This window comes from Chelon labrosus (genome assembly GCF_963514085.1).
Source record: "Chelon labrosus genome assembly, chromosome: 17".
In the NCBI taxonomy this organism is placed as follows: Eukaryota; Metazoa; Chordata; class Actinopteri; order Mugiliformes; family Mugilidae; genus Chelon; species Chelon labrosus.
In genome coordinates this window covers 19,124,022-19,151,706 of record NC_140350.1, presented here as the reverse complement: position 1 = coordinate 19,151,706, position 27,685 = coordinate 19,124,022, and the positions used below count along the sequence as shown (strand labels likewise).

Genomic DNA, 27,685 nt, shown 5'->3' with positions numbered 1-27,685 from the left:
GAAGATCCTTTACTAAAAGAGTACAAGCAGCAAACAGTGGCAAGAGTGTGCGAGCTTGTACTTACTAGAAGAGGATGTGGTTAGCCTCATATCGCTCGTACCTGGCTGAGGTACACATCGACCTGAGAGAGAAAAACAAAGATGTTAAGGGTTCATCTAAAAGAAAACAAAAAACAAAAACATCCCTGATACATTTCAAGCTCTTAAAACCTATTACAGGCCCTGCGTTTTTCTCAAGAGGCACCAACCTTTACCAATGACCACTGACCATCACTGTCTGTCAGCTTAGAGTGCTGAGTCACATACGACGACAATTTATCTTTCATTTGTGAAACGGCAGCCAACTGGATGGCTACATCTGTCTCCATGAGTTCCTAAAACCCCAATTTGTTGGAAATCAGTTTAGATTATAACCGGTCAGTGTTTGTTATGAAGAGGTGTCAGCTGTATACTCACCTGTATTTTAAATGCAAACACTCTTGTAGCAATGCCATTGTTGTGAGCAAAACATTTTACAACTGAGGATGTAAATGTCTAAAAGGAAAGCCTGAAAACCCAATGAACGATGAAGCTGTAGGTGAGAAAACCAACCTGGGACAAAGGGCAACGGCACAAAAATTCCAAGCATTGTAAAGGTTGTTTTGGTCGAGTGTGCTACATATAACAAAGCTTGCGCAAAGTAGACCTATGGGCTACTTTAAACTTAATCTGGTGACCCAATACCGGGACTGACAACTTATTTAACAGCAAAAGTTACAGAAATTTGGTTTTAGATTTTTGGAAGTGAAAGGAGAACGACCCACCTTAGCTGATGTTCTCTAAGGTGAGAGAGGACGTCCATGTGGTAGAGGTGGCGGTAGATGTTGTGCAGGTCCTACAGGGCAGAGAGACAAAGAAGTCAATATCCATGAACATGTCAGCTTGCGTCGTGAAACGTTTTTATGACCTCAGAATTCTGCACACTAAAGCTTAGCTTAGTCTCTGCAAGCTAAGCTCTGCATAACAATGGCAGTCATGCTGGGGTTGGGAGTTAGTACATGTTCAACGACGGCTACTTTTACTGAAATCACAGCACAAAAGAGGGAAGAGAAGATGGTGCGTTGGAAGGCAGAAGGAGGGAGAATTTGCTACGCTTGCCCCGCCACTGAGAAGTTTCACTCTGCATCGCCGCGATGTGTAGCTACATGTTTGGACAAGTGCTGGTCAGGCTACGACGCAGTCCACAAGTCTGGCTTAAAAGGGGAAAACTCTTGCACCCTGAGACATGAGACATACAGAGAAAAAAGACCTGTGCTATTTATGTAAAGCCCAAAGTTTTACCGTTTATGCAAACTCCTGTGAAAGTGTTTAGCATCTAAAAATTGAAAGCTCTCAAAGGATTAGCATTGTTTAGATTGACCGGAATGCCTTGGCTCCGCGCAAATCACATCGAGTGCTGCGATTTGACAGAAGCCACTTGGACTATGCCAAACACCGCCTAATCAAATCGACACCCTCAGACCAGACGGGGAGGCATGCCACTTTTGTACGCACATGACAGCAGTGAGACCCACGGGGACACATCCACCCACGGCCTTAAAATAGTACTCTATCAGGGCCAGCTGTCAAAACACTAAGAGGGTGACAGATCGGCATGTGAAGGGAACGGCTTCGTGTAAGCATCTGTAGGATCAAACCAACAGAGCGGCCACTGAGGCGGCGCAATGCAACTGCTTGTAACAGGTGGCCTGCATGGCTGACTGGTGTTGCACACAGAGAGAAACACTCAGTCAATCAGCAGGTCAGAGGAATAGTTTGACATTTGGGGAAATACCCGTTTGCTTTCATGCCATAAGTTGCTATAGACTTTAGAAGACTAATACCACACTTATGTCTGTTACTAATATAAAGCTACCGCCGACAGATAGCTAAAGCACAAAGATTGGGAACAGTGTAAAATAGCGTGCCAAGACAGAAAAAACATCCACTTAGTAAAACCTTAAAAATGATTATTCAGCATGTTTTATCTTGTTTGTGCAGTCTGTGCAAAAAAAAACAGCAATAAGTCACTATTTTAACAAAGAGTCCAAGAGTACTAGGCTATATCTTGGCCACGACCAGCAACTTCCTGGAGTCACCAAGGGCAGCTCCTGGCTTTTTGGACAGAGGCAAGACCTGCAAGCAATTTCCTCTCGCTTCCAGCCTGTATGGTAAGCTAAGTTAGCTTAGAATAAACACACAGCAAAAAAAAAAAACAAAAAAAAAAAACTAAAACCAAATGTCCAGCAGCCAACTAGAAGCTACGCCATCCTTTTAAAGAGCGAAACCGAGACCCAAAAACAATATTTCCCTCGCAATCATCCCTCTTTGGGGATAAAGCCAAAGCACAGCTGCAGTCGAACAAGAATGCACAAAAGAATTGGGACAGCTACAAAGCCTTAATCTGAAACTAATCATTCAGAAAGTCCCGAGAGGACGAAATCCTGATGCAGTGGGTTGCCTTTTCCTTACTACTTTTGTTTACATACAGCTTAAGCAGACAAGGAATTGTTTTCTGGTCAGTAATTCACTGTAAATCATTTCGTACCGGTCCATATGCATACTGACAGATTGAACTTTTAGATGCACTTTCAGGGTGTGTATCTTAACGTAAACCCACTAAAAGATAAACAAAGTGATCAAGTATCTGGTGAGATCAAGGCCCATGTCCATTCTCTGATGAGTCACGACTGTTTTAGAGGCACAAGAGAGACCTGCACAATATTAGGAAGGTGGTCATGATGTTATCCCTGATTGGTGAAACAGAAACACAAGCAGTAACAGCAGAGAAAGAGACCCAGATTTTCCGTTGTTGTCCGTGTCAACACGTCATGCGAGTACTGATAAATTGAGCCAAACAGTCCGAGCTAGCAGGAAGCAGAGATCAACACTGGGGAACGGGAGCCTTTAATGCGATGGACCAACACACCGCTGATGTGTTGTTGGCTCAGTCTGACACAGGAAGGAAGCGCTGAGAGAAGAGAGAAGCCGGAGAGGGAGTATATGCTAAAGGAGAGCGGGAAAAGAGGACAGCAGCCAGACAAAGTCAATATCAAGAGAAAAGGGCTGAAGCAGTAGAGGGAGGGAGACGAGGAGGATAAAACCTCGGAGAGTTGAATAGATCAGATGAATCCTGGTTTGCCAGGTTTGTTCTAAGCACGCTCTACATTGTTGTTGCGCTACCTGATCACTACAATGCCCCATGTATGAAACTCCCTGCCACTATCGGATATCTCTAAGCTTTATTATGGGGCAATCTCTGGACCGAAACCAGCCAGAGGTTTTCACTTTGCACACTGCAGCTGCATATGTTTACGCAATTTCAACTGATCGACGTATCGTTCTCAGTTTCGGCAAGGACACGATGGAGTAATTTTCCCAAATGCCTCCTAGCTCCATCTGAGAGCTCTTAAGGACAGAGGCCTTGACCCGGGCCAATCACATTAGACGGAGAGCTGTAACGTCTATTTACTGATCCCGAGGCGGAGGGGTGGTGAGCAGAGAGCGGGCATGGAAGAGGCCGGTTCACAGTGGTGACAAAGTGGAGCTCTATTGACTTCAAATCGCAGTTAACTGGGTTAGTGAACACAACAAATTGCTGCAGTAAGCACTCCTGTTGGACTGCTGAGCGTGCATGTGTGTATGTAGTACAGAGCCACCATGTGTGTATGTTAGGGCATAAAGGCCCTGGGGCCCTAGATAGCGTGGGGGCTAATATTAATCCAGACAGCCTCAATACCCACCTCGCCCCTGCTTGTTAATGACTTCCTGGGTGGCATTAAATACTCTGAATACACTGCCTGATTCAACAAGGCATAAAATTACTTACCACAGTGTTAACCAGTGGTTCAATGTGTAACATGGACATAAATATTTATCTTGATTTAGAAAACTGCAATATTAGAGTCAAACCGATGCTCATGCTATATCTCAGCCACAACAATAAAACCACTGACCGCCTTGCACTGACAACTCAATGTTCTGCTGTCCCATAGGACCCAAAGGCCTCCACTAACAACATCCTCTTGCCAGACACCACAGGACACCCTCAGAAGGCCCATGTCCATTCTCCGATGAGTCACAACCGTTTTGGAGGCACAAGGGAGACCTACACAATATTAGGAAGGTGGTCATAATGTTTTGTCCGATCAGAGTTTGACAAAAAAAGAATCTCTTTACAGACTCTCCTGAGCCTACAACACCGGATAGACTTACTCTACTACTACTACTACAACCGCTACTACTACTGCTGCACACGGCACCCACTGACCCCGTTTCGCGTATTGATCAGAATAAAGCAGGTCATCAATGGGGCCCAGACAGACAGATAGCGGGATGTCAGAAGATGGGGATCGCTGCTTTCAGTTTTGCGGTCTCCCAGATAGAGGACGGTAACAAGATCACTGCAAAGCCCGTGCCAATCTTTCTCTGTGCTCTCTCTCTACACCGCTCGGATCTGAATCCAAGTGGTGGACGTAATCGTAAGGTGCTCCGATGCACTTTGACCAAAACACAGTCTTGCTGTTGTCATGTACGTGCTTCTAACAATATTTGGTTTGTCCTGACCCCATAGCAAAAACCACTAAACGTCTAAATACAAAAACGTCTCTAATGCACCTGATTTTATCAGAGAGAAGAATTCCAATCCAAAATTCCAAATTTTCATGCTCCACTATCAAACCCATGTCCTTCTGATTATTAGCCTAATGCTCACGAACGATGCATTGTTGTTGCATTGTCCTGTCCTCCCCCTTAGGACAGCACAGGGCAGCGGAGCTACCCTCCTCGGTGACTTCTGACCTCTGGCCTGTACTCCCCAGAGGCTCGAGGGGCGACCTAATGACCCCATCTGTGATTAGGACGTCACAACCCCAGGAGAGACATCTATTAACTCATCGCCAGCTGAGAACGGTCGGGATCGCCAGGGTCGTATCAAGACTTTGCACGCTAGGTAAACTGGCTGATTTATAAATAGGCCGTCGGTGTGCATGTCCGTGTCCGACGTCCAATTTGTTTACCTCTCAGCTAGTGATGGCCGGGATGGGCTCGAGTACCCAGCAACCTTTTATAGGATACAAGTTCTTCCAAAAAGATGCTCATTTGAATCAGGCAGAATCAGGAATAATTTGGTTATTTAGTCCCCAGCTTTTCCTTATTCCCCTTATATATTTGCACATGGCATGAACCAGGTGTCCATCTATAAATACATAAATATCCAAAAATCTGATCCCCAAAAGTGTTCCTGTCAAACTAAAAACAAGCCAAACTGAGCTGATCTTGTGCCGTCCGCACTGCCGAGCATGCAGATGGGAGGCGTGCGACTCAGGTAGCCACGGTGCTGCTGCCATCTCCTGGCAGAAACATCACTCTCACCGGCTGATAGACTTTGCCCTGCAGATACGGCGTATCAGCAAACCGACACATTTACGGGCTAACGCGGCTTGCGGATATCTCAGGAGCCTGGAGATACAGATATATAGAGCACACAGATAACACCAAATGCAGGTCATTGCAGGGTGTTTAACGTCTCAGCTATTCTCAGTATGTTTCTGCAGTAGAAAAGTGATGTGAAACCGCTTTGCTGTGTCAGAGCTGTCATGTGACTTGGCAGAGCTGCCATGCAGTACACAGGCCTTGAATTGTAATCTGGCGAAGCTGCTTTTATCCACGTTTTTTTTTTTTTAGAAAAACAGCAGAATCTGTGTGTTTGTTTCCAGCCTCCCCCACAACCCTGACAGGACCCTGACGTTTAGACCGACTGGCTACGGCGTGTCTGCTGCTCATGCATAAACAAGACGAGGCAGCACAGGACTAGGAGTCATACAGAAGCAAGGTTCTTGTCCCACCCACAGCATTTCTTCCCTTCCCAAGAAGAGGCGGCCTATTAACACAGAATTCGGGATATGTTTGCGGCACTCCTACATGACGGATAAAAAAAAAAAAAGCAGGGGAGGAAAAGGCTACTGTTGTGCAATTTGGGTTATACTTTGAGGTTTTTTGTTTTTTTTTCCATGAACCAGGTGCTTTTAATGACACCGCAGCCAATAAAATCCCGTTAAATTATATATACGGCCGTGCGGCGGCGAGACGAGCGCTCAAAACATGTCGCGGAGTTCTAGATTTTTTTCTGCGACTCTTTGCGAAAAGCTGACTTTTTAAGTAGGTAGAGAGTTCAATCACCCACCAGGCCGCTCCCGCCTCCGCCAGAATATATGCGCAGTATGCCGGTCGAGTCCGACACAGAGACCGTACTGTGGACAGAAGATACAAAACGTCCATTGAAGCTGGAAGAACAAACAGCTTAGCTAACATCCTGCCTTCATGATCAACGCTCAACATTTACAATAGACCCTGCTCTCCAGGACTCAGTGTCAACATTGTACTTGGATGTGGCCACAACATGGATAAGTGCACAGCTTTAGTGTGGAGCGTATTCGAAATGTGGCTGGAGTCGTCTTTAAAACATTCTTGCATATGAGAAAATAGTAAAATAATAACCCGGTTTGTGATTTTATCCTCGCTATTTAGGAAAGTTTGAGGTCGCGCATACAAAAACCCTCCCAGCCCCACGGATGTGAAAGAGAAAATATTACACTAGTCTCTCTGTTTCATAGCGCCGACATTACATCATCCCGCAAAAACTGCCAATACTCAGCTTATATACACCCCGGCTGCAACACTTGGTCTGTGTTGAAACAGGTCAGCTAAACTCTATAAATAGAAACGCTCCATTTCAGTTTCTTTAATGGACAGAAGGACTGCATACAGGCCTCAACAGAAATGTCAGATTGTCGGAAGCGGTGTGAGACGGCGATTAAGTGCGTGAGTGCGCTCTAATGTACCATAAACCTGAGCGTGCCGGCGTGCGGAGGGAATTGCCGGTTAAAGTTGTGACAAGCAATTAACCTGGCCGTGCTTGCGTCGCACCAGCTGCATTTCTGGAAACCATCAGCACCTGATGTACGGCGCACCATCAAGGCAACAGATCAACGTAATTGCCTTGGAACACCTGTCCATCTGTGCTGAGATTAGGTAAAGAACAACCTCTTCAACCCAGATGATTGCAGGAACAGCTAGACAAACTGAAATGTCACCCTTTGGATTTCTGAGGAGAGGTTTTGAAGCTCGTTGGGGGGAAGCTTTGGCCATCGCCATCTCGGCAGCGCTAGACTCCGCTCGGCTAACTCAAAAACGGGCGGAGATGGAGCGTGAGTGGAACCGAGATGTTACCATTGTCACGAATGGCTTTTTGTATTTGGCTGTAAACATATTAATTTGTGCTGTAACATGGAAGTATACACTCCTCAGCCACAACTTTAAAAAACCTCTTGCCTAATATAGTTTACTACTCCCTTTTACCTTCCACAAAGTTCGGGTGCATCTGGAAATGGGCCTTTATGGGGGGTGTCTGGCACTAGGGTGTTGGCAGGGAAGTTTTTGGGCCTCTTGTCGATCAGGCCTTGACCCAGTGCATCCCACAGATACTTGATCAGTTTGGGATCTAGTGAACTTGGAGGCCAGGTCAACACCTTCTGCTGTTTTCTTTTTAGTTGTTCCTAAAGCATCTTTGTGTGTGTGTGTGTCTGTGTCAGGCTGCATCCTGCTGGGGATGGCTGCTGCCATCAAGGAGTGTCACTGCTATGGGGTGGGGGTGCCTGGTCTGGTCTAGGTGGGTGCTACATGTCTAAGTAACATCCACACGAATGAATGCCAGGTCTCAACGTTTCAAAGCAGAACAGTGAATTGTCACAAGACTTCTACTGTCAGTGGTTTTAATGTTTTAACGGTTCTAACATTATCCAGCCCAAGAGATTGCAGTGAGTTTGCTCAAAAAACTGCGCTCACAATCTACTAGCTAAATAATGCAATAAGTTGACTAGTTTCCTGAAGTCTACTGTAATATCCATAGTTGTAAGCTCATGTAGAAAACTGCAGATTTATTCTTGGTAAAACTTCATTCTGGAAGCAAAGAATGAAAGCAGAGAAATGTAACCATAGCCCCTACTAAAGGTCCACATAGATGTACAATCTTCTTACCAGACATTTAAAGGCTCTTAACGACGCTTAACGTCAAGCACTATATATATATATCGTTAATATTCCTAAAGCCCTAATGGTTTAAACCCGAGTGCCTACAAAGTCAGCTTTGATTTCACAGTATCATAACTGGAGACGGGATTATTATCCATGCAACACAGAAGCTTTCAGATAATACCCTGCTCCGGTGCACACTGCAGCCTTATCACCGTCGGCATCAAGGCTTCAAGAACGCTCGCAGCAATTAAGTCTTAAATCCCCGCTTTCTGCTCACTGCTCAGACAGCTTTTCTACTCGACAAAGAAACCCTTCTCGGGAACAAAGCCGCGTCAGAGTGGGGCTTTGAAACTGCCCACACAAAAAAGCTGCAAGGATAGTTTTTTTCCGAGCTTTGACCACACTGTGATTCTGCAGGATTAAACACACATGAATGTGCGGTGAATCGCTTCAAGCGGGGACGGACGGACGGACACCAGCCAAAAGCCGGCGGAGCGAAAAACACTCAAAACAAATACAGCGAAAGTCCTGGAGAGTTTCCGCGCCGTGAAAACCGAGGAGGGTTCATAAAAAAAAAAAAAAAGCCCTGTGACGACAGGCGTGGTGCTGGTGGTGGAGTGGGATATGGAAACAGAGGAAGAGGAGGGAGGGAGGGAGTGTAGGGGGAGGAGTCACTCATGACCAGAAAAGAGAAACCTCTAGGTGAGTTACACTTGCATATGAACTTGCATGTACAGTTGTGGAGTTCAAGAAAATGAGACGTCAGAACTTATGTCCTTCTAAAAGGATGCTTAGTTAATACAAGAAGTAGGTTTTTCAAATGAATTACTACTTCCCTCTTGGGAAATTTACCACTCTAGGCAAAGATGTTCAGATTGTCACTTTGCAACTGCACTATACTAGAATTTCCGACGTTGTGTTGGGACGCTCCTTACTCCTAAAAGAGAGCCCAGACTGCTCCAGACCAGCTGCCACCTCCTCACCAGCCAAACCAAACAGCCACGCTCATACGCACAAAAACTGCCACACACAGAAATGGAAAATCTGACCTTTTTATGTAATCTTAGCTGGAGTTTTCTTTCAGAAATGAAGCAGTCAAAGGATTTTTTCATTTTTTATTTTAGGTTTGCATTCACATTTTAAGTTCCACCGATTGGCTTGTTGTACTTGTTGCACTTCCAGTTTATCTTTCCTCCGCACAATAAAACTTCTTTTACAGGTTAAAGACTAAGCTGTTGTTTCTACACCATTTATTCAACGATTTTTCCTTTTGCCTAAAAGCAAACATCGCAGGGGAATACGATACAAAAAAGGGTTTATGGGCGAAAACAATCAATTTCACTACTTCAAAAGATCACGGTTGTGCAGGCTGTCAACAATAACAGCCTGAATACTGGAATACTCTGGTTATTCTTTTATAGTCTCCTAAAAGGTCCCATAAATTAAAAAAAAAAAAAAAAAGATGCTACAGCTTTGAAGTTAAAGTAATTTTGCCGTCTCATCCATTCTAATTATAATGTAACTCGTGTCCAAACTAGCTGTTGGGTTTCAGAAATTTCCGAGACATTTCAAACACCCTCAGAAACTGTGTTTTCCACTCTCTCTCATTACCGACTCATTTCGCACTCATCTATCATTTCCCTGGTAGACAAGAGTACAGCCTGCACCTTTGTTGCGTGCTCCCATTCGCTCGGCCGCTGACAGCATTCTATAGTTAATCTTAATTACTCCAGCTATAAGTTTTGAGAGTCCGACGCTTAGAGCTTTTCATCACCCGCGGTTTTAAAGTCATTCGTCTTCTCCCTCCCGTTACTTCTCGCTTCTCTGCTGGCCGCAGCAACGGACGACGCAGCAGCTCGAGAGAGGTTTACGTCTGTTCAAAGCAGCAGATGTTACAGAACGAACGCACAGCACTAAGCTGAACTCGGTGACTGCAAGTTTCCCGCCAGACGGAGCTCAGCAGGCAGGCAAAGGCTGCCGAGTGTAGGCGGGCACACGAGCAGAAATGTGCAAACATGAACATGAAGGAGCACGTAAATGAAAACTGCACCCCTGGTGTTGCTGTAGTAGTCAAACCGAAGCAGGTGATTCACGCTCCCATTTAGCCTGCGATGTCGTCTAAATGGCCTTGCAGCCACAGGCGGCCTGTCAGATAGCCAAGGTATGGAACAGATAGCTGATCTCTTCCACCAATCTGTTCAGACAGGCAGCTCTGCTCCGCTTCTCACACTCTCACTGCAGCACAATAAATCAAAGACAGAACCAAGCGGCATACCACTGCGCTTTCCCTCTTTTTTTGGACTGCAAAGACAAACAACACCAAGTGTCTTGCAACTGGGCTCGCTAGCTTCAGCTAGCCCGCAGGACATGAAGAATTCATTATGTTTTCGTTTGGTTTCATATGAGCCTCAGATGTCGGGGATGCCCCTGGGGTCACGTACAAACCAGGTGGAGCTGGAACGCATGACTTCTTTAGTGAAAGCATCAGCAAAATTTAACCTTGGCTAAAGAAACACTACTCATTTACACCTATCAGGCATAACATTATGACCACTGACAGGTGGAGTGAATAACACTGACCACCTTCTGACTATGAAATGTTCTGCTGGGAAGCATTTGAACCTGGTTGTTACTTTGACATGTAGCACCCAACTAGACCAGACCAGGCACCCCCCACCCCATAGAAATGACCCTCCTTGATAGTAGCAGCCTGACACAGGCACAAACACACAAAAACACTTTAGGATCAACTAAAAAAAAACACATGAAGAACAGCACAAGGTGTTGACCTGGCCTCCAAATTCACTTTTTATTTCGTTTATGTCGGGGTAGGGGGGTGGAGCACCGGAGCTGAAGAGGAATTTAGAAGAGATTGAAGGCAATTAAGTTGTAAAACAGGCCACAGAGAAGCGCATATGAAACCAACATGTCCAACTCTTCAGAACAACGATAATAAAACTACTGCGTGAACACATGAGCCGCGCTTACATTCAGAGTTTGACTACATTTGCATGGAAAACAATGACAGGTCATGCTGAATCACAACCACAGAGCCACAGAATCACCAGAGTTACACAGTCAGACCCGCAGCTGTCTTACAAAGCAGACGCGCTCAAATCATAGCCAGTAAATGGCTCCTTATCTCCGTACACACAACCCAACAAACGCAATTTACAGTTAACAGTGGGCTGAGTGGACGGAAGGCTATTTCCCTGAGATCACCCACCGCAGACTTGGACGCAGAGGCTGTAGGGGAAAAAACTTTCTCTCACTTACTCAAGTCCAAGTACTTAAAACTTTCTCAGCCCTCGGATAAAGATTTTTTTTTTTTTTTCTGCCTTGAAAACCCGGCAAATGAAAAAGTCTAAAGCTGTCCGTACCAACACAGTCTGAAAGAAATCCAACCATGGTGAATCTACAGTGGTGGAAAAAGGTTTCGGATACCCCATGCACTAAGAATCACTTTTATGTCTTCAAGTGCAATTTCTTTTAGTACAGTCACAGCCAAAATACTAAACAAATCCTAAAAAGCCATTAAAAACTAAAATTGATTGGTTCCATAAAAATACATAAGAAATTTTGACTATTGGGTCATTTAGGTACCAGTGATCCAGGAACGAAGGTCATGCTTTTTATTAAGACACAATTTTTGTTGCTGTGCCTCGTGTCTGTACAAAGCCAGCACATTTGAAAGTTCTTCAGACACAAAAATGGCTTAAACAAGGAACCTAATGCAGAAGACACGCCTGATAGATACAGATTCTCAGCAAGGAAGGGTACAGCTGCCGCCAGATAGCCAGGAAGTGCAGATAGCAGTCCTTCGGCAGCTGGATACACTCCGCAGAAATTCAGATGAACCAACAGCTTGGAAGACAAACCAAGGTCTGCGCATCCAAGGGTTTCTTCAGCAAGAAATGACCGCATCCTGATCCGCATGTGCAGGGGAAACCGCCGAATGACATCACAGGAGCTTCAGCAGCGGTGGTCAAACCAAACTGGTGTCCGCTGTTCCACCCGCAAAAAAATGGATGTTTCGACAAGATAATGCCCCTTGCAACTCATCCTGGGCCAGTAGAAGTTGGCTGCAGGACAACGGTATCCAGGTCTTAAGAGTGGCCAGCTCAATGCCCGGACATGAGCCCCATTGAAAATCTGTGGTGGATTACCAGAAGGTCTGTTTCAAAGCGTAATCCAAAGATTTCCGCAAATATTTCATGACGATATTTGAGATTGTGTCCGAAAACTTTTTTCCTACCATTGTAGCTTTGTTAAAGACCTAGAACGTAGGACAAGACAGAAGAAGAATGAACCAAGAAGGATTTGAAGCACAACTAAGGGCTGTATATCAAAAAAGTAGAGCTCTAGTCTCACATTTTTATTCTCTCAGTCAGTGCTAGTTTAGGAATAGCATAGCAGAGCATTCATTAGCGTAGCAAAGCTCTATTTCTTTCTCTACCCTTTGTCGTTTAAATTAAAAGTAAGTAAGTCTGCTTTGATTAGTCTAAAGTTTATTACACACCAAGCAGAGAGTTGCCCAATTGCCGCTGCTGGGCCATCAGTTTTCCGACCCCCGGTGGCCGATTTTCAGGCAATTCAGTGTGCTGACTTGTCGAACCAGAGGTGACAAAGAGTACACTAAATGGCCATGACATTTTATTTTACATCTTCATCTCATCTGAACATTTTCACAGCCACATGATCATCTAGAATGGATAAACCATAAACTGATCAGGACGATCCAGGAGACGCCAGCTCTGCACAATGGTTTGTAGCTCCTCCTTGCTTCCCAACTTCCCAGCTAAACAGCAACTCTTCCAGTTTCCCCATTCGAATGAGGAAAGCCACCTGCTGTTATGAAGCGTTATTTCCTTCCACGCAGGTGCAGAACGAACAGTATGTACCAGCTGGCTGTACTCTACCATTTTATTGTCTAGAAATGGGCAACGTTACAGCTTTTGTTTGCCAACCTTAAACCATTAGCATGTTGATTCCGGCAAGGCAGGCATAACAGAATATTATGAGAGTAAATCTCTGAATGCAAATGAATGTGAGAAGGCAATCGCTGCAGGGAAAAAAAAAAGTAAAAAAGAAAGTACCAAGGCACATCTGCATCATCACATCAGACGCCGCCATGCGTAGTCAGCACATTTTTGTTAATGGCACATACAGTAAGTGATTGCGGACATCGCTAATGCCTAACCTCACTTTTAAAAGTCTCAAAGGATTTGTCTGCGTGGAAGTTGTTTCCAAATGGAGAGATCAATCGGTCTCCATCTGTTCCTCTGTCATGCCTACTTAACTCCTCTGTGTGCTCACAGTTGCTGAGTCAATGGACGTCCTCTCTCGGAGCACATTCCCCCTTATCTCCCTCCTGAGCACGCTGTGAATCAGGCCATTGAGGGTGTTCTGATGCTTATCTGTGAATTGGATTGGGCAAACACCTCCGACTCCAGCTGGAAGTCACTTCTGGTTGTAATGGCATCTGGACAAAGCTCTTTGAGGGGAGTGCGATGGTTACAAATGAGGATAAGCGCCGGTCTGGATTTTGCAACTAGACTGAGTAGCTATTGGCTGAAATGCACAGTTTAGACGGCTTTTAAGCTCTGCGAGGTAAACCTGCTTTTCTCTGTTCTCATGGACTGCTACGTTCTCTCACTAAGCAAACAATGAAATCAGGTTGCCTGTTTGAATATATGGAAAGTAGTGCGTCACAAATAAAATGAATAAATAAAACAAAATCAGCAGCAATCTTAAGCTCCGCAACACGAAACAGACTTCACTGATCTTAGGGACCGCAATTCCTTGGAACCTCTTGAGATCTAAAACAAAACGAAGTTGAAAAAGAGTAAATCTAAGACTGGGTACTTTAATTGTAATATTCAATTCAAATTCAGGAAATAGGAGTAATAATAATAGGAGAGACATCTGCATAGTTGTTTTTAGAGAAGTCTGGACATTTGCATATTAATTAGAGATCACAAGCTCAAATGAATTCATTAATGCATTCAGGGACTCTGAATATGGATTAAGCCAGAGAGTGGTATGAAAAGTGAAGGGACATGACCTAGAATTTTCCCCACTGCGCATACTCAGACTCCCTGCTATGGTTCAAACTGCATAACTGCCTGATAAGGACTGAATGAGTGGCTATTACAAGATATAATAAGGGCGTGAGATAAAGTCTCACTGTGTCAAAGGGTTGGTTAACAACAAGGGAGGAGAGAAGAGAAGCACGAGTTCAAGAGCGAAACGAAAGAAAGCAAAATCCAGACTATTTACAAAAACGTACGGTGCCGTTGTAGGGTCCTACGGGGGCCATCATGGATACAGCTTAGATTTGGATATAACCGTTCGATACAACAAGCTACGTAAAGCGTTCCCAAGTACCAGGCCCCCGTAAAACGCTTTCAGCCCAGACTTGACTAGACGCCAAGAAAGCTCCCTCTTTCCTTAGAATAACTACTTGACTTCTGACACTTCCGCTTGGTTTTTGTGTCATGTTTCCACTATCAAAGTGCTACTTGGTGACCATTGTTTTGCAGGAAACATGAGGCGCACCCACATTTATAACGAGTGAACAATGGCTGCAGATTTATTTACTAGAACAGGAACACTGATGAGTAGATCAAAACCAAATACGTCAGAGGAAGGATCTAGTCATATAGAGTTAACATGATGGCTAGCACAAAGTTTATTTATATTTTACTTATTCATATCTTGGAGTTGTTTCTAAACCCTCAAGTTTACAGAAAATGCCGCCATACTAGCAGAAAATGTTCTTGTTAGTGTACTAATGTAATAATCCATTTGTGCCACTGTTATTAATGGAACCTCCTTGACTGTGGTCACATTTACGCACTTATGTAACCTCATCACTGGGAGAGACCTGGCTGCCACATAAAGCGTTATCGTCTAATCTTTCAGTCTCACAAGTGGCTCAAAGACAATCCATTGTGTTGTACCTTCATTGATAGTGTGTTTAGCTCAGTGCGCAGTGAGTGCAGAAGAGTTAAACACTGCAGGGCAAGCCCATATGTACTGAACTGATGAAAGAAAACAAATTCCCATGACTAATAACTTACAGTATGTGATATCGCAATGAAAAGGCCTCCGAGGTTCTTTTGTCCCACGTTTCCTTTCCAAGTCTTTTCGTAATCTGTCTCTCACATTAACAATGCCACTCAGTCACAGATATCAAGAAGACAAAAATAGATGTGACGTATTGCGTTCTGGGTGAGGAGCTATTTCTTTGTCACGAACGCGTCCGCCACGTTTCGTCGCGATCAGGTCTGTGGCGCGCACAGGACGCTCGGCCGTCCCGGCTGTCACATTCCCGGCATTCCCGAAGGTGAGTGCTGTGCATTCTCGTCAAACTTGTCAGCGAAGGAGTTGACGGTACAAGAGAACAAGTGATCCGGAGAATGAGTGAGCGAGTGGTTGAGGGCAATTCCTTTAAGTGAAAGACAAGAAAGACAAGAAATGAGTAAGAGCTTAGACAAGCACGGGAAATGAAGCGGTGAGGTTAAGTTTTCAATAAATGAAACTACAATGCTAGCCAAATGAATCACTGCAGTGCAATGGGTGACTTGTCATACAAGGGATTGGGAAAGAATGTGTGTCTTATCATTATGTGTGCGCCTTGTACTCGTAAGTCTTTGTAAACCAAAGCACTCGCGCCTCAGGGAAGCACAGCTACCCTTGACGAAGCTCAGCAAAGTATTGCCACAATTCCCACTCTGCTTAATCTTGTGTTACTCAATCACGCCGCTGAGCTGTTGCCTCCAGGTGCATACAGTTGAATTCCACCCAGGCCGAATTTCTGTCACTGTGCATACTTGCAGATGCTGTAAAAGCATATACTCCGGTAAAATAAACACAATTAAATTCCAAACCCATTCCGTTTAATTGTGTTGCATGTCTAATTCTGAGTGACGATGTGCTTGTTTACAGGAGAGGACAAGGTGGAACAAAGCTTTTGTTTTGTTTCTAATTCCAGCCCGGCCTTCATTCTCGTAACGCTTGTAAAGAAAGTATCTGAGACAGGAATGCTGTCAGTACAAGCCCTTGTGGGTAGCGTCTTGTTTTCACATCACAAAAACACTCGTCATGCCTTATCACTGCATCTCGAGTAGGCCCCGCCTGCGAAAAGAAAAGTGAATGTTGGATTTGAATATTAAAATGTAGGCTGTGTTATGTCACAGAGGCGCAGGAGTAGAAGACAAAAAGATCGCATTTAAAGATCAAGACTCAGAAAGAGGGGCGTAACACAAATACACCTATCAGGCATAACATTATGACCACCTTCCTAATATTGTGTAGGTCTCCCTAGTGCCTACAAAAGAGTCCTTACTCATCAGAGAATGGGCATGGGCCTTCTGAGGGTGTCCTGCTGTGTCTGGCAACAGAATGTAGTTAGTGGGGGGCCTTTGGGTCCTATAGGTTGAGGGGAGGGGCCTCTGCATCCTGCCATCAGGGAGTGTCATTGCTATGGGGTGGGGGTGCCTGGTCTTGTCTAGGTGGGTGGTACAAGTCTAAGTAACATCCACACAAATGCCAAATAAAAAGTTTCCCCGCATAAGATTCAGTTGCCACAAGATGGTTTAAATGTTATTTACTTCTCCTGCCTGGTCATAATGTTATGCCTGATCGGTGTACATTCCTACATCAGAAGCAGTCCGACCGCTTGCTTGTTTTGTTTAGTAGTAGGTTGTGGGGCAGAGGGCAACATGGTAAGCGGAGGGGAGACAGTAGTCAGCAGCCTGGGATTTGTGTTGTGATGTGGACAGTGACTCAGTGTTTCCACAGTGGGATCTGCCAAACAAGGGGCCTCCCACAACACTGCATCTGTCAGCGATCCAGACCCAATCTTCCTCCCTCAATGGGAACAGCTGGCAGCCAGTCAATGTCAGATGGATGTGATGGGGCAACCGATGCAAGCTTTCTTAATCTCAGGCCCCAGGAAGTTACCTTTTCGTGATCCAAAGGATTTCTAAAGAGTTAGCTTCTGATGAACCAGACGTGATGTTTGAAACGGAAGAAAAACTCCAAAACCACCGCACGGACGCTGCCAAAAGGGCAGACAGAGTGGCAGACATGGCAGAAACGACCACAGATTACATGTATCCATTACACACTCTACTGTACGGCCCAATTTTCTACAATGTTAGAAGAACTTTTTGGTTTGGCTATTTAAAAAAAGTGTCTCTTACCCTCATGTCTGTCTATAATAATCTTTACCAGATCAAATCTCCACGTCAGAAACGATCAAGCTTACTAATTAAAACACGGAGATCTAAATGAGCCAACACAAAAACAGAGACGACAACACATGGCGAACACATAAATGAAGAAAAACTTACAATCCTATGCAAATATACAATCAAGAACAAGAGTACGCAGCCAAATTTCATCTTTTTCTATCCGCCCAACACAAGCTGATTGTTTAACCCCTACAAAGGTTTTTCTTATATTCCGGATCGAGGTCAGAAATGGGCCGTGGTTGCGACAGGCGCGCGACCACTTACAAGAATAACAGTAAGTGAGCTGCAAATCTCTCGGCCCCGACCACGCCGCTACGGTCCCATGCTGACAAAGTTAGAGAGTATACACAAAGTATGAAAGGATGTGTAGCAGGTGTGCCTCATTTTATAACCCCCTTACCTGTGCACTCTGCCAAGAACTACAGAGTGGCTTCCAAAAAATACATCCATGAAGAATTTGAGAAAGGCAGTGCTCGGAATAAATGTAAAGAAACTAAAACCAAGGAAAGTAAAACAGCATATAACAAGATTGCTTAAAGAAACTCAAAGAGGTGAAATAAGTTTGACTATTTTCTGGATCACAAATACAAAAACCTACATGGTATTTCCTTTCATGCCATTGCTAGTTTGTGGTACATCACCTCCACATTGCCGTATTGAGATATTTGTCTAAGGGACGTCTATGTCTAGTGAAACCAACGAAGACTCCCTGTCACCAAAACCAATGCATCGATCTAAATGTATAAGGGGTTTTAATTGGTGGATCTGAACAGATCATGCCTCTAAAATCAGCTTAAAAGTTTGTACCAGTGCTTTATACAACTCCATCAACCACTTATATTCATAGATTAAATGATGCACAACAGCCACTCAAACAAGCACTTCTAATATCTAGCTTCCAAAGCCCTGACTCATCTCCTCCACAGGCTGCATAGCTCGCTGTCAATAGATGAAGATTCGTGCGCTAACCATGCCCTGTTCTCGACTCAAACAAAGGAGTGGACACCAGTTAAAAACAAGAAAGCGCATCAGCTCTTTTTCCAGGTTGTGTCCCCTTGTGTATCGGCACTGCCTAGCTACGGCAAGGAATGCTGTCGCTGCTGTTGACTGCAGCCCGGCCTCGCAGGGATTTATAGGGCAGGGTGGTTGAAACCAACATACTCCCTGGGCTCCACGGAACCCGCCACACGTAGTGAATATGTTTTATTGCTGTGGCAACAAACATACGTTTTAACAAAACAGAACGGCAAGAATGCGAGAATAAAGCCACATGTGTTATGTACTGAAATGGCTATTTCGCATTTCCGTCTGTTGGCCAGTAGCGGCACCCTTTTTGCCTCATAAAACTGACCTCAAAAGGTTATTTGAGATGGGTAACATGGCGACAAGAGCTCTCCGCTTTAACGGAGAGTCAGTGCCTTCACCAGAAAGATGGGATGTGGCATAGAAAGCATTAACAAAAGGTCCAATGTAAGAACAGGGCATTCTGGCGGCCAAAGACTGTAAAGGTGATTTAAAAATGTGGTGTATTCATGAGGATGTGCTTTCATTATGCGCAGCCAATGATTCAGTTAATGATTTCTGGTTAAACTGCCAAGCCCCAGACTAATAACGCAGGCAGAATTGGATCAAGTTTCAGCCAGACTGATTGGCGTTTCACATCCAGAATAGAGCGGATCCTAACTCCAGGGCCAACTGCACGAAACATCAACTCTCTGGCTTCTGGTCGATCACGCGGATTTGGCGTGTCAGAAATCAAGGTTGCATTTTGAGCAGTATCACTGTCCGATTTCCGTCATTCCTGGAGTCCAAAGACTGCTGTGAGGCCATCTGCATCTTTCAGCCATCTGCAGCTCCACATTCAGCTCATTCTGTTAAACTGATCCATACACTGCGAGCACAGATGGTCAGTTCAGGCCCCCGTGGAAGGGCTAACTTAAACGGGTCCTCTGCTGAATGCAAATGCAACATAGCCAACAATGCAATGTATAACAGACGTCATATGGCGCCACCCAGTGAAACAGAAACTTCAGCCAAAATTTGGTCAGTTCTTCAGTAATGCTGACGCTATTCAGAGCATGATGTCAGCCTTTAAAAATACGATCTTCTTTCCTTTCCTGCACCCCAGCACAGCTAATGTACAGAAAGGAGTCCCACCAGCCCAACTCTCTGTCGGCTGGACAACCGGGAGGGCACTTGTGACCCCATGTCCACTGGTGTTGTGCAGATGGTCTAACCTCGCTTCGCTTTCAAGCTGCACTCACATCTGCTATTTCCACCACTTACAGAACAATAAAAAACCTTGCTGTGATTCCCCAAAGTGAGGCTACACACAAAAGAAGATTACAAGCTGCAGTAATGGTATGAAACAGTACACTCTTCTAGTCTCCAAAGTGGGCGCTTTTGGGAGACTCATGAAGGCTCCTGGGCATTTGAATACTTAGCACCCTGGTCTTGGAAGAGTATTCAAAGCTCCAGCTTTATGGCAACTTGCACTGGAGCCTCTCCACTGACTTATTTGGTTATTTTATTGTCAAGCGTAACATACACTGATCGGCCACAACATTAAAACCACTGACGGGAGAAGTAAATAACATTGACCATCTTGTGACAATTGTATGTTCTGCTGGGAAACGTTTGGACCTGGCATTCATGTGGACGTTACACAGACATGTACCACCCACCTAGACCAGAGCAGGCAACCCCACCCCATAGCAATGACACTCCTTGATGGCAGCAGCTGGTGTATATCACAAATACATAAGGGGTAATAGAGAGGTTTGTGGGATAACATCAAGGAATCTGATTTCAGGTCCAGTGATTGAGGAGAATACTGATCAAAGTCTTAAACTTTCACAAAGGTGTCCATAGTAGCAATGACATCCTCATCACTGTGTCCAGCAGTCCACACCAGGCCCTTGAGACCCGAGACCAGACGGCGCAGTCTTGAAATTTCAACTACCCAAAACAGAAATACCACAAAAGTTAGCATCTTGAAACTTTCTGCATAATCACTCAAGGAGTTTAACCACATGTGTACGCAACCAAAGCCCTATCAGTAACCTCCTTTTACATTAGGCCACCCATACCAGATAGAGAGTATTTCCTTTTGTCAAAGTTCTGCAGGGCTTAAATTGGCACAATACACACAAACAACACGACACGAGTCCCTATTCAAGCACTCAATCAACACAAACACAAACCTAGCTGGAAGTATCGCTCGCTTTCCTTTTTCTGACACACATTCCAGACCAGTTTTACAAGCCCATAAAGTTGCCTTAGGAAGAGGACTGTGGCAACAGGTTCTTAAACAGGCTGCTTCTTGGCCTACTTCTGCTCGGAGAGACAGAGAATCAAAACACTTCTTGACTCTTGAGTGCCACATCCTTACAGCAAAAAAAGTGACAATCCGGAAATGAATAAACACTTTTTAATAATAATCCGTCATTTAAGATTCCAATTCATTCACATATTATCCTAATTTCTCTTCTCTTTCCTTATAGCAGTTACTTCCTGGTCCTTCGCGTTATCATTTAACTGACAGAGAGTTACAGCTCTGACTTATGCCCCCTCTTTACTGCAGGTTCCTTGCAACTGTTCAGTTTCACAAATAAAGCCGTCACTGTGTCACTCTGAATAATCAAACCAACCAGCAGGGCTAGCACAGCAAAAGTGTAAATATCCCTAGACCCGAGGAGACCAAATGATTAACTGATGTTCAACGTGTCAAGGTAAACCCTGTCATTGGCTGACTAAACTATGCAAGACGCGTCCATCTGTAGCCTTGATCTGCATTCCCCACAAACCAAGCAGGTCAGAGCTGATGATATCTGCCTGTTCACGCCTGCTGCGTGGAATGTAGCTGCACCTCCCACCTCAAACACACACACACACACAGTGGCACTGACATGCTGCACTGTTGGCGCATGCACGCGCAGGCAAACATGCGCGCACCCTGGGAACCCTGGGCGACCGGGCCGTGAGGTTGGTGGTACCCACAGGAAAAGCTGACGTGTTTACATTCAAACAATACCTACTGGGACAAAAGCCCGGCTGTTGTTGTGGACTACTGTGTGAATGAGAAACTTCACAACAGGATTTCAAAAGCCGAGCTATTAGAGGCCTGTTAGTACAAGCGGTTTTGTGTTATTACAAGCTCATAATTAAAAGGAAAATGAAAATTACAGCAGGATTACGTCAGTGAACACAGGGTACAAGTGGATTAACTGACAAAACACAACTGGCCAAGATACCGTGGCCTGAAAAATTCATATCATCGCCGTATTTTCACGAGTTACTGGTTTAATCTTGTCAAAACATGCAATTAAACATATTTATTGAAAACAAGTGTCATTCAATACACACAAAAAGTCCTACCTTTTTGTTAATGTATTAGAGGGAATCTTTAAAATACTGTCATATCACCCTGCTGACGTCTCTCAAGGTTCACGAGTCTGCTGACATATACAAACGGATCAGCCACTACATTAAAACCACTTACAGGAGACGTAAGTAATAACATTGACCATCTTGTGACAATGCAGTGTTTTGCTGGGAAACTTTTGGACTTGGCATACTTAGACAGATAGGCAGGCACCCCCACCCCATAGCAATGACACTCCTTGACGGCAGCAGCCATCCCCAGCAGGACGCAGCCTGACACAGACACCCACAAAAACGCTTTAGGAACAACTCAGAAAATATGAAGAACAGCACAAGGTGTTGACCTGGCCTCCAAATTCACTAGATCCCAAACTGATCCAGTATCTATGGGATGATCCACAGAGGCCTCTCCCCTTAACCCATTGGACCCAAAGGGCCTCACAACATTATGTTGCCAGACACCACAGGACACCCTCAGAAGCTCCATGTCCATTCTCTGATGAGTCACAACTGTTTTGGAGGCACAAGAGACACCTACGCAATACTAGGAAGGTGGTCATAATGTTATGCCTGATCAGTCTCACATATATATATAGTGAGAAACTGTTGTAAAGATCTTTGAAACCAGCGGCCACAAACCATGCAGCGGAGAAGAAAACTTGAGTCACTACCAGTTTTTTAGCATCTGTCTGCCTCACAGTCCACAGGATCTTTGGCTCAGTTAAGGAGGGGCCTTTTATTGGATCCACAAGGAGAGCTTTCACTGCGCCGGGTCAAGGGAAGGCTGTGTTTATTCACCCATTTAAGCACAAACACACACACACACACACACACACACAGGCACGCACACACAGTCTTCCACAGCTTCCCCTCTTATACACAGACTGCTCTGTATGCATTTAATTTCAGACTCCCTCTCTCTCATCCCTGCAGCTTGCTGGCACATTCGTGTTTGTTGATGTTGCTACTGGCGTGTGTGTGTGTGTGTTTTAAGTGTGCGAATACGTACGATGTGTTGATGTGTGTGAGGTTGTGTTGCATTTACATCATGCTGGAGAAAATGAGACCCAGCTTGAAGAGGCTGAGCAGTTATCTGCCGCCTTTGGTCGCGAAATTGACAAACTGACGGCCGAGTATTAAGACGAGCCATGCCTTTCATTTTGGGCCTTGCAACAAATTACATCAGATGCATGTCTAATGCAAAGTGTCACGACCAGAACTTACAACTTGCACCACCCACTTCAGACCAGACCAGATCACACCAGGCGCCTGGTCTGATCTGAAGTGGTAAGGTCAAACAATGATCGGTCTAATTGAATAGGATAGCTTCTGCGATCTTTGTGTCAAAAGGCCAGACGCACCCAATTGACATCAAACAACAACCCGGCAACAAAGGCCTTTGTCTGGACCAAAATGTTGCGCTTGAACATACCACAGTGACTACAGCCAATCACCAGCCGGCACCGTAGACTATAGAAAATATGGACGACGTGTCTCCGCTTCCTTCCATCGATCAATGTGATGCTGGAATCCCAGAGGATGGGGCGTTGCCATCTTGCAAGTTTGGAAAGTCAAAGGCAAAGTCTGTACGATACGGTCCGCGAGCGGAATACACCGAACTTACCTTAAAATGGATATTTTAACATACATCAGCATTATCTAGGATGGAAGTGGAGCTTATGACTTATGCTCCACGTGCTTTGGCTTCACTTTTGAGGAGCTGTCATGGCGTCCATTTTTTTTCTACGGTCCTATAGTCGACACACTCAAGACGCTTTACAAAAACCCGGCCTGAAACCCTCAGGCTTGCTCTGGGGGTTTCAGGCCGGGGTTTTGTAAAGCGTCTTGAGACGATTTGTATTGTTATTGACGCTATATAAATAAAATTGAATTGAATTGAATTGAACTTGCGTTCTATGCCTGCGTTAAAGTAAATAACTATTCATATCAACACGTGGCAGTAGTCTGGCCTCTCCTGAATCACGCTGATCATTTTGTCTACTGTGAAAACATTAGTGTGTTTTAATGTTCAGATTAGATAAAGACTTTAAATGAGAAGAGTCTCCTGTGCGTCCCTTTAAACTTAACTTCACCGATTACTTTCATCACTTCCGTTCCACTTCCAGTGAACTGGCTCACTGAGCCGAGCCGCTGACCAGAGTCATCTCCCTGACCGACATCGTTTCGACACGATGAATCGGCTGAAAACAGAGAAGGAACTTATCTAATCCAGTGTTGACGTCCTGTACCGGTCTGTTCAGTTAAGACTGCATTTTGTATTGGAGGTCTATCAATTGGTTCAGGTCTGAGAATCCCAACCCGTAACACAAACCCCTCACGCGTTTCAATTCAACATTTTTGCTGGAACGGTAGGGATCCTGATAGTCATTCAGCAAAGTGTTGAAACCGAGCTCGTCTTTTTGACGCAACTGACTCCTTAGGCCAACACAAGGTTTTACTCAAACTCTGGGTCTTGGTGCGTTTAGTCACTAGAACTTGTGGCATCTCACCCACACGCTTTGAACACCTTCATGTTTGCCGTTTGTGTCGTTCTGAAACTGATCTTAAAACTGCTGCCGTGATGCCCACTCTTCTTCCTGTGCACCTATCCTACCTCTATTTTTGAAGCGTGCATGTCTTTTGACAAATAGCTCAAGTGTTTGCATAAAAAACATATTTTATCTTTGCAGCAATCAGATGACAACATCAGTTTTCCTTCCTTTTTGATGAGCAGTTTTTTGACGAACGGACGTCCTTGGACATGTAATGAGACTCTTTTGCCGTACACTTCTTTCGCTTCCACCAAACACACTCTTCGTAAAAAAACTAAGCTGCCAGCATCTTGCCCCTCGTCTTTATTTTCTCTGCCACCTCGTCCGTTAGCACCTCTCTGTGTTCCAGCCACTTACTCTTTCATTGATTCCGTCTCTAATAAATGACTAATCTACTACTTTTATCATCTTTCCATCACGCCTCACTGCCCTTTTCTACTCCTGTGCACGTGGAGAAGGAAAAAGGCTGCAATTTCCCACGGTAAAACCAATTTGCTTACGTTCTTAAACTGCTCTAATGATATGTGTTTGTCTAGCACGTCGTGTGGTTTCAAAGTACACCACTGTGACAGGAAGTCAAGTGTCACCAATTCAGTTTTGCATCGCCACACACCTAAACCACAGGTTGCCCCCCCCCCCAGTGAGGTGACAAACTAATACAAAACACCATCTGAATTCTCTGCAGCTTTTCCTGCATCGACTAAACAAACAAAATTCGTACTGCAAAGAACCGTCGGTTCTAGGTTCCCCACCTTATTCTCCTGTATTTTTGTCCTCAAGGTGAAAACGCATGACTTGACGCTTAAACATGTCTCAACAAATCCAGGTAGAGTCATCCCAGACCTACTTGTCGCCACGTGGCACAAGAACAAGAAAGATAAAACTAATTATTAGAAATATCAAAATGTCTTGGCTTAAATAGGAAAGTGAGTAAACCTGTACCTGCAGCAGAACTTTGAATACAAGGCCCAAGACTTCTTTCTGTGTGTGAACATGCACTGCTCATTCCTTAAAGGCCTGGATGTACCTTATAGCATGAAAGAACTAGCAGCAATAGATGGCAATTGATGTGTCGAATGGATCAAAAAAACAAAACTGAACACACCACAAACACTACGGCCAACTGAAGGACACTTTTGTGCCCAGATGAGAACAAATAAGTCTCCATAATTACTCAAGTGAAAGCAAAGAGCCAGGACTAGCTAGGGAGTTAGGGAGAGAACCAGTGGGTCTAGAGTTTCTTCCATGTCCTCTTGACTTGACCGCTTGCTCGCATCCGGCACCTCTTCCTGCATTGGTGAATTAATCAGAGTGACCCGTCTCATTATCAGGCCCTGTTGCTGAGTCATCCAAAAAGTCAACAGGAGGTCAACTATTGCCAACAATGTGTGGCACGCCCCCAAAAAACTAGGGCCACAAGCACTCACCAACAGACTGACGCCGGCCAGTGCCTGACCAGCAGCTTGGGGTGTGTCGGCCTCAACGGTGCACTTGTCTCAGTGTATTACACATCAAGCAAACTGACGAGGGATCAACCACCCAGGAGGCAGTTCTTTACTATTTTGACTACGACAGAGTGCTAGAGACTTTATTGGTTATGAATACAACGGTCTATAAATTGGTTTCCCGCTTCTAAACAATCGCACATATAAAGTTGCTGGCTGGAACAGCTTACTAACATCAGCCAGCTTCTGATAACTAACAAAGACACATGTGTACAACACTGGTTTAGACAGATAAGCACTCCCACACAATGATTTTATTACAGGTATTTAGCAGATTACACATGTATTTATTTATCAGTATAACCGTAAAGGTTTTCGTTTGAACCCAAACCAAACTAAATATCGGTGGATGAGAGTCTTGTTTATCACACAGCTGACAAAACCAGCAGCTACAGCAAGCCGCGTTTTATGGAAACTAGCTGGAATGTACGCGCGACCAATCAGACGCCACAACTGAAAAAAACACCACTTTTATAATTACTAGTGTCGGAAAGTACTCCGTGTCTTCATTTACACCCGTTTCTCGAGTCCTCCTCGTAGCTTTTATCGCCAAACTAAATTACAGTGGAGCTGCATTTTAGGTATAATGCATAACAATGCCCTGGGCAACCGTGGAGACAGCTGACAGCTGACAGCTGAAGAGATTAATAAAGGAAGCAGGTGATAAGACCACTGTGTTGTACCTGACACATATTGTATATGTGCACATTTGGTTTCATACACATAGACTAACTTACGTGTACACGCTTCGCACAACAATTTCCCACAGTCCTCTGTGACCTACATCGTCTCGCTGAAGCAGTAGAATAACAGAGTGAGATGTCTGAAACCACAAGATTCGATTTCAGTCTAACCCCAGAAGGCATCTTATGATGTGAAAGAAAAGAAAAGATGAACACAGGTGTAATGTGAAGGTGTAGCGCAAGCCTTTCATTTTAAACTGCAGATCCTACTTAGAAAACGCCTAAAATAATTAAACACAGTGCTATGGAAGAGCCAAGTTGACTTGGCAACAACATTAATACACAGCCCTGCATGTCCTTTCACAGGTTCTTCATGAAAGGCAACAGACAGTGGCATTATCATAGAGCAAATCTGAAAGTTTAGCATCATTTTTGCCGTCAAGACTCATCTAGCCTGGGTAGTATTCAGCTGTGCGGCAGATGTTCAAAGATGAACGGGAGCCAAACACTTCTAAAGAGAGGAAAACAACAAACTCCGAGATTCCTTGTGCTGACTGCGCGCTGACAAGCACCGGGGACTGGGTAAAGAACCAGGGCAACAGCACAAACTTCGAGAAAAACACCAGTATTATCCTCTAATGCGTTGAGCTGTGTCAGCATCGAGCAAACCGCGTTTCTTTGGTGTCTTCTGCTGAAACACACACGGCCTCTTTTGAAACGGATTTCTTTGCGAGCCCTCCAAGAACACAGCATCGACCACACACCGGGCTGCTGCTCCTCCTCCTCCTCCTCCTCCTCCTCTGTTCTGTTCACATGCTTGCTCAGAAAGCAAGGAGTCACCACTTAATTCTGTGTTTCTCTTTCTCTCCCTCACTTGCAACTTCCCTCGGGAGCCTGCGGCTTTGCAGTCGCTGGAATTCCCATAAATGTCCGATCTGCGCTGGACGCAGCCAAAAGCCGCCGTAAATCATCTCCGGACGAGATCTGCCGTCCGCTACCACCAGGAGCGCCTCCTGGATGGCAGCGAGAAAGGTGGGCACGGTGGAGGGGAGGGGAGGGCTGGTCGGAAAAAAAAGCCGCGAAAATGGGAGAGGTTGACGAGGCATTAAACCTGCGGTGGGAGAGATTACCCACTGAGCCAAACATCTGCACGGGAGACAGACCTGAGAACCTACTGCACGTCTGAGAGGTTCACAGCCAAGGAAATTAGCCGACGCTCACCTCGAACGTCTTCCAAGAAAGTACAGATG

General features: G+C 44.8%; 1 protein-coding gene across 1 annotated transcript in view; it reads right to left on the bottom strand.

Moving 5' to 3' along the window:
* Positions 1 to 27,685, bottom strand: part of rapgef6 (Rap guanine nucleotide exchange factor (GEF) 6) — a 129,971-nt gene that overhangs the window by 99,656 nt on the left and 2,630 nt on the right. The window contains exons 2-3 of the mRNA XM_084564910.1: positions 804 to 874; positions 66 to 122 (exon numbers count right to left, since the gene is read on the bottom strand). Coding sequence (XP_084421036.1) covers positions 66 to 122; positions 804 to 874 — 128 coding nt within the window. The remainder of the gene's footprint in view (positions 1 to 65; positions 123 to 803; positions 875 to 27,685) is intronic.